Raw genomic sequence first — 7,610 nt, 5'->3', positions numbered from 1 at the left:
ATGAGGTTTCTATGGCAGCGGCATCCTCAGGCCCAACTTTCACCCATCATTTAGAGCCAATTAAGGTAAAATAGTGGGGGGAGGGGGGAGGGAGGGGCAATGTAAGGGGGAGGGGGCAAAGCCGGGAATCCAATCCGAGGCTGCGAGGGGAGCGCTCACTCCGCCAAAGTCGCAGCACGGAGTCTGAAGCTGCAGCTCTGTCTCCTGCCTCCCCCGCCCAGCCCGAGCGAGCGGGACGCAGCCGCAGCCCCCGGCGCAGCCCCAGGGGCGGCGTGGGGCGGGGGAGGACGCGCCAGCCGAGCAGCCGTGTTGAAGCCCTGCGGCCCCCTTCGCACACCCAGGACCCCAGGGCCCCGTCGGCGCCCGCGGTCGTCCCGGCCTGACTTCACCCTCAGCAGCCCCTTCCTGCCAGCAGCGCCGGCCTCTGCCGCGGGCTCTGACGTCCTGTCTGGCCACCTCTGTGCTGTTTGGGGTCTCTGGTTATCATCTTTCTCACTCTCAATACTTGATCAGAGGGAAAGTTTTCAAAGATGCCGATTGCACAGTTGCTGGAGCTATGGAAAAAGATAGAGGTGGAACCCATGGAAATAGAGGTGAGTAAGGGCGAGAAAAGAGTGTCCTTTTCCACAGTTTCCTGAAAAACCCTGGCTCTTCGGCCGGCGGACTGTTTACCGTAATGAATTCATGTTTATTGAGTGGCTATTAGGTGACCGAGGCTGGGATTTTTAACGAGCATAGATGTGTATGTGCGTACACACATATGAACAGTACATATCTGTGTGTACACGCGCCCACACAAGGCGTCGTGTATGGTGTAACAATATGAATGAAAATGTGTGAATTGAAGGAAAAAAAAGGTTGCTCTTAAGCCAAACTTCAGGGTGCTTCTTAGAGTCTGTGTTTGCCTTAAAGGAGTCACATGCTTCCATACTAATCTGCATCAGTGTGATTTCCTTCAACAAGTGGCTTTAAATGATAAGACCTCCCCAGTTGCTGCAGTGCAGGATAAAACCAGCAGGGAAAACCAATGATGAATTCTTGTTTAAGAAACAAAAAGGCATAAAGATTATGCAGCCTTAATAGGGTGTATGTTTGAATAAAGGGGAGCGACTGAAGATGAAAAGATAATGAAATGAACGTGTCAGGGCTGGCTGGCCTGTGGGGAGCACGTCTGACACCGCTTAACTATATTCTCCCCCAGGGACACGGAGCTCTCCTTGCACGGATTTTGATTTGTTTAATTTGAATCAGAAACAATCAACGTATATTTTTCCTAGAAGAGAAAGTTCCCCGAAGTTATTAAACCTATTAAATTGATATGCCTGTGCTGTGTTTATAGCAACTCAAATCGCATTTATAAATGGCAGATTTTAATAACTGACTACCTCTTTGCAGAATCCAACCTTTAACTTTTGCCTTATCTCCTGTATCCGGCATTAAAAGTTCAATTCTTACTATTTTAAATGTTACTTATTTTTATATATACGTACTATATACTGAGACATTCACAGAATTTGAAAGAGGAGGATTGTTTTAGAAGAGAAGTTAGTTAATATTTTATATTTAATACTTTTTCGGAAGCCCGACTAACTTATTCATGCTTGGAATGTATACTTTGGTCAAAGGAGATGGTCTGGCATAGCACAGATATTAAGCCTAGTGTTTAGATGGGACAACACAGACGCTTTGCTGGTGAGAATCACCTAAGTGGAAGGAAGTGACAGCACAGCTCTGCTGGGCTATTGATGCCTCTCTGCACTCGATGTTATTCTTGGTGGTGGCGCCAGTGCCTGAGAAAGAGCCTCTCACTTACAAAGGTTGCCAAGTCATGTTTATTTTTTTCTTTTGAGGAAGATTGGGTTTTTAAAACGTTGAATTAGTGATGGGCCAGAAGTCCCACCCTTATTTCCTGATGCTTTTTTCTGAACCCCTCCTGGTGATCTGAACTTGCTGGTGGTGGCAGAGGCCCAGCTGTCAGCCCCTCAACAGCCAGGCCCCATGAAGGAAGCCCTTCTGTAGGGGGGAGGATTTGGCCCTGGGCTTAGAAAAAAGGACGGGAGCAAGGAATGAAGGAGGCTTGGAGAATGTCTCCTGGAACTCTGGACTCTACGTCGTGGCCGCTGACCCAAGCTCTGAGGAGTAGCGTGCGCTTTAAATACTTCCAAAATGATTGAAAGTGGACCAGCAATAAATATACTCACATCATTAAAAAAAGATGTCATGATCCTAGAAAGACCTCGCAAATTGGAAGAATCTGAAGCAGAGCTGGCTGAGAGACTGCACTGCCTCGCCACCCCATTGAGAGGGCAGATTTATAAGTTTTTGAGGTTGATGTGTATGCAAAAACAAATAATAAAAATGCCATAAATTAAATGGTCCTGAGGCAAAAGAAATTCTCTTCAGGCTTCCTGGGTAAATGTTTTAGGATAGTATATCCTATGCAGTGTGTTAAGATAGAGCATTTAATCCCTGTTTATTTGGAACCCAGAAATTAGAGCTCTTTCCACAGAAAGATTAAACCTGAACTGTTAACCCTGAGATATTTCAGGTTCTCAGGAAAATATGAAATCTCTCTATTTTGGAGCTCAGAGGCTGATTTTATTTTCCAGTTCTGCCCATGTTTTATGTTGTGTGATGTTAAAATAGCTCACACATCAGGAAATCGGGCAAAACTAGATGGAGTGCATTTGGCCTCTGAACTCCAAGTTAAATGTCATAAAATCCTTGCATAAAAAGCGTGCGCGCTTTTTATGAGAAAATCTGCTGCGTGATGTTAGTGCTTACGGTATTTGCTTTTACACGCATTTAACATTGACAGATCATTGGTTTTCCAGGGGTAGCAATCACCGCTCTTGGATTCTGGGTTTTTCCTGCCTCTATGAGTTGCTTCCCCTCTAATTTCTTTTCTCATCTGCAGTGAGAGGGAACTGAACTAGGTTGGATTTGAGGGTCAGTGGACTGTATCCTTGTGTCCTGTATCCTTGTGCCCTGTATCCTTATAAAAATCATTTCTGCTTCAGCACACAGACCAGGGGAAATTCATTTCATTGTCTAGGAGAAGCATTTATGGTTTATGAATTGTTTTGAGGTATTTTGGAAGGCGTATTTTACCCACAAATGAGGCATGTTGAGGAGGAAACATATGCTAATTAAAAACCGGGACCTCCATAAAATCCCGGAGGGAGCTGGCATCAAAAAGAAGCATGCAGTGTTGTGTGAATGGTGTTTCAGCGAGTTAAATGCGCGTCTCCAAAGCCGGACTTTTCAGTCACTGCCTTCAGCGGGGGACCAGCACCCAGGGCGTGCTCTGGGGAGAGGTGAGGACACCGGAGGTGTCCTGAGGAAGGCAGTGCGGGAACCAGCCCACAGGGGTCGGCGGCCCATTTTGTTTGTTCCTTCCGAGGAGTGAGCATGATTTCTCCTTCGGGGATGTCATCACGCATTAGAGAAAGGAGAAGCCCCATTTTTAAGCGGTGCAGATCAAACAGGACTCCCTGAAGTTCACAGTGTAGCTTGTACAGGGATGATTGTCTCACGGCTCCTGGGCTAGAGATGAAACTAGGAGAGGTGATGACAGCATCCAACTCTGAGTGTCCACTGCCCGCTCAGCAGAGCCAGTGCTAAGTGCTGTGAGGCCTTATTTCCCTGAATTCTGTCCGTGTCTCTAGGCGGTAGATATTCTTATGGTCGTGATATTATATATGGGGAAAGTGAGGTGAGGGGTAAGCAATATTGCCTAAAGTCATTAAGTGGTAGGCAGAGCTCAGACCCAGACCCTCCTGTTCAAGCCTTACCTCGTGCAGAGACACAACACTTTATGTTTTTATGAGCTGGAGACTTGACTCTCTCTGATTTCATTCACTCTGAGCTTTGGCCTGAGATTGTGAATTTGTTCCACTCAGACAACTCCCCTGTACCCTGTTTCTGTCCTGACAGCCCGAGTATTTCAGGGTCATGTAAGTCTACACCCCGCCCTCACCTTGCTGGTCAGGGCTTTATATAAACCACCTGCTTCTCCTTGCGGTTGTGGCATAAGCCACACACATTTGGCTGATCTAATAATTTGTAATCATGGATATAAACACTCACTGCCTTATTTGCCTCCCATTATATAAAGGATCTGTCTCTGGCATGAAGCATCAGAGGGTTTCAAATAAACTCTGGTGGAAAGGGACCTTGATGCCATTCCCATGTCCTACTGTCCTAATACTATCTAGTTGGTCCTTTGCATTCATTGCCTGTGTGATGCTATTTACAAGAATGTAGGCATGCTAACCGCATTTAATGTGTATCTTTTGTCATCAGGCCACCGCGGAGGATCTGAACCTTGACTCGGAGCCCACCGTAGCAGACGCTGTGGAAGAGGTAATTTTATATAGTTTATTATCTGAGGGGGGGCAGTGGGGTAGAGGGAGGAAATGGAAGATTGAAATTAATAGCCCCCAAGTGGTTATTTTAGTGAAATATGTGTATATATAAATACACACGCACAAACACACGTGCACAGGGATAGGTTGCATGCATATTATAGTAAACAATTTCCCTCAAGAGGGATACTTAGAACATAGGAGGAAAAATTACCAACCAAGGTAAGATTCAGAGCCTTCCAGTGTGAACTTGTCAAAGGGGAAAAGGCAGGTCACTGCCAATTAAGGCAAGCTTGGAGAATAGCCAGTCGGGCACAGAGAAGTGATGAGTTGTTTTACCTGCTGGAGGTTAGGTAATGTAGCCTCTTAGAATGTTTGGTGACATATGGTCGGAGCCCCAGGCGGAGGTGCGCTCCCTTTGCCAGGAAGCAGCCCCTACAGCGGTGGTGGCGGAAGGAGAGGCGTGTGCCGGCGGTGGGCGGAGTGGGTCTGGAAAAGGAGCGATGGGTGTTGCCGGGAGGGGGGTGTCCTGCGGTGGACGTGGAAGGGAACAAAGCGCATTGGCATCGCCGACTGCCTGGTCCTCCACTTCCTGCCCCGGCGGCAGGGGCCTGACAGGCTCTCGCCGAGGGGAAGGTCCAGGCGGCATCGGCGTCGTGGGGGAAACGTGCCCGACGAGCACTCTTAGAGGGCACCTAGGACATCCAAGAGCTACATCCAAAGTAGAATGACGCTGTAGTAAAGGAATCCTATTTAAGCAGACGTATTTCCACCCTTCGTAAAGAAGTTCCCTCAGCAGCTGGAGCCGTGGAAAGTGGACAAGGCAATCAAATGGAGGCCTCAGCTACCCAAGCTGCTCAGCCCTGTGCCACTCGGAACCATAACAGTTGTAAAGTTTTGCAACTCTGTGGCCTTTTAAAAATGGCTGGTGAGGGAGGTCTGCTGGGCTGGGAGGGGCAGATCCGTGGACACTGCTGGCTTTGCGAACGGTCTGCTGGAATGCTGAAAAAGCGTGTCACTTCCATCCAGTCGCATCCACACCGCACACATTTTAAGCCCAGTGCCCCTGGATCTTATGATCATGTGACATATTATGTGGGTTAAATAAAGAAGAAAAGCAAGAAGCTGCCTCATCCTTAGTTGGCTGCTTTCCTTCTGTGCTTTTGTCACTGATCTGGAAACGTGGAGCCCAGCTGTGCTCCTGGCTTTGCGGTCATCTTCCTGCATTCACGAAGAGAACATTTGGGGGCTTCCCTGGTGGCGCAGTGGTTGGGAGTCCGCCTGCCGATGCAGGGGACGCGGGTTCATGCCCCGGTCCGGGAAGATCCCACATGCCACGGAGCGGCTGGGGCCGTGAGCCATGGCCACTGAGCCTGCGCGTCCGGAGCCTGTGCTCTGCAAGGGGAGAGGCCACAACAGTGAGAGGCCCATGTACCGCAAAAAAACAAAAACAAAAACAACAAAAAAACAAAAGCAAAAAAAAACAAGAAAAATAAAAAAACAAAACAAACAAAAAAGAGAACATTTGGCTCGTAGGTGTAGCCCTGCTTTTGCCAGTTCCACAGAGGTCAAAGGGTAAATAGACAGGTGAGCCCCTGGCTTATTTGAAGAGATGGATATTCAACTTATCCATCTGCCCATCTGCCCAGGGGCAGGGGCAAGTAAGGAAGGAATACCCACCCCTGCAGATGAGCGAGGCACCAGGCCAGGGTCTCTGAGGATCCAAGCCACGCTGCGCCTGCCACTGGTGTTTGTGGGGACTCTGATTTCCAGAGAACCTTTGGCGTATTTCTTGCATACAGACTGCTGAGGTCCTTCAGCTGTCAGCTGCCAGAGGCAGGCTCCGTGGTGCTCACGGTGGTAATCAAACTGGCGACACTATTGCCTGTGTACTAGGACCCCCTCGACATGCTTAGTAACTAACAAAGTCTGTTACTTCATGAACTACAGTGAATTCCTGAGACCTCCTGGTCTCAAGTCATCTGATCCCTCACACTTCTGATGGAAACGTAGGTGTTAATTTACCGCAGGAAGGCAGTCATATCAGTGGACCCCCTTGAAGTTATTTATTTATTTATTTATTTTGCAGTATGCGGGCCTCTCACTGCTGTGGCCTCTCCTGTTGCGGAGCACAGGCTCCGGACGCGCAGGCTCAGCGGCCATGGCTCACGGGCCCAGCTGCTCTGCGGCATGTGGGATCTTCCCGGACCGGGGCACGAACCCGTGTCCCCTGCATCGGCAGGTGGACTCTCAACCACTGCGCCACCAGGGAAGCCCCTTGAAGTTATTTTTGACAACAGAACATGAGATAGAGGCAGTGATTACAGTTTCCCCATGTCACCTAGTCCGGATGACAGAATATCAGTATGTCTTTGGCTCTTAATGAATGCAGAATATCTTAGGAGTATTTTACAGGACACAGCGTTGATGTGTAGGTGCATTCGTAGCGTTTGTGAGAAAACTGAAAGACATGGGGTGTCCAGCTGTTGGCGGCTGCTTCTGACAGATGATGCTGGAAACTCTGCTGCAGGTTTCAGCCCAGCAGCGGGTGAATGTCACCTGGGGGTTCTGAGCGGTTGTCTGATTTTTATTGGGGCCAGATTTCCCGTGTACGTCCCCCTTAGCCTTCAGGGTGGGGCTCTGCAAGCCATCTATAACCGAAGGATTTGTGGCTCAGACCAATGAAATCAGATGGCAGCTGAACTGGGCGTGAAAGGCTTCACACCTTTTGCCAGTCTGAACGTGTATGGTGACTAAAAAGTCTTGTTTAGGAAAAAATATCATTCACCTCAGCAACAGTGTGTTCATTCATTCAGTCAATGAAGAATATTTATTGGTATCCTGTGGGTAAAGCCTCATGCTCGGTGTGGAAGTGTGAACAGATGAACAGGAGTGACTGTGATGATTCCAGCCTTGTAGCACCTTTAACTGATATGGCTTCTTGCGTGTGGAATGTTCTTCAGGTACACGTGTGTGTGTGTGTGTGTGTGTGTGTGTATTAATACATATATGTATAAAGTATAGGACACATTTGGGATATTTTATGCATAAGTATCTCCACGTGTGACTCTTGTCCACTTGCATCTCATGCCACAGCTCTGTCCAACCTCTGAAAAAAGAGCTCTGGTGAAGGTCAAGACTAAAGATTGAAAATAAGGCGTCGGTGTCAGAAGCTGCGTGTTCCTGCCACTTACCTTTTCCTCACCTCTGCGAAGGGAAGGGCTTCCTCTCTCGTGTCGTGTA

At 48.2% G+C, this 7,610-nt stretch overlaps 1 protein-coding gene across 2 annotated transcripts in view; it reads left to right on the top strand.

Annotated features, from left to right (window-relative positions):
* Positions 1-435: 435 nt before the first annotated feature.
* The window catches only part of RPS6KA2 (ribosomal protein S6 kinase A2), a 369,352-nt gene continuing 362,177 nt past the window's right edge, over positions 436-7,610 (top strand). Inside the window, exons 1-2 of one of the 2 annotated variants that reach the window (XM_007445912.1) lie at positions 436-593; positions 4,306-4,365. In XM_007445912.1, the coding sequence (XP_007445974.1) occupies positions 531-593; positions 4,306-4,365 (123 nt within the window). In that variant the 5' untranslated portion in view covers positions 436-530. The remainder of the gene's footprint in view (positions 594-4,305; positions 4,366-7,610) is intronic. The other variant, XM_007445911.1, reaches the window with a different exon arrangement.

This window comes from Lipotes vexillifer, unplaced genomic scaffold (assembly GCF_000442215.2).
Source record: "Lipotes vexillifer unplaced genomic scaffold, Lipotes_vexillifer_v1.1 scaffold459, whole genome shotgun sequence".
Lineage (NCBI taxonomy): Eukaryota > Metazoa > Chordata > Mammalia > Artiodactyla > Lipotidae > Lipotes > Lipotes vexillifer.
The sequence above is the reverse complement of the archived record's forward strand: the minus strand, read 5'-3'. Positions and strand labels throughout refer to the sequence as shown.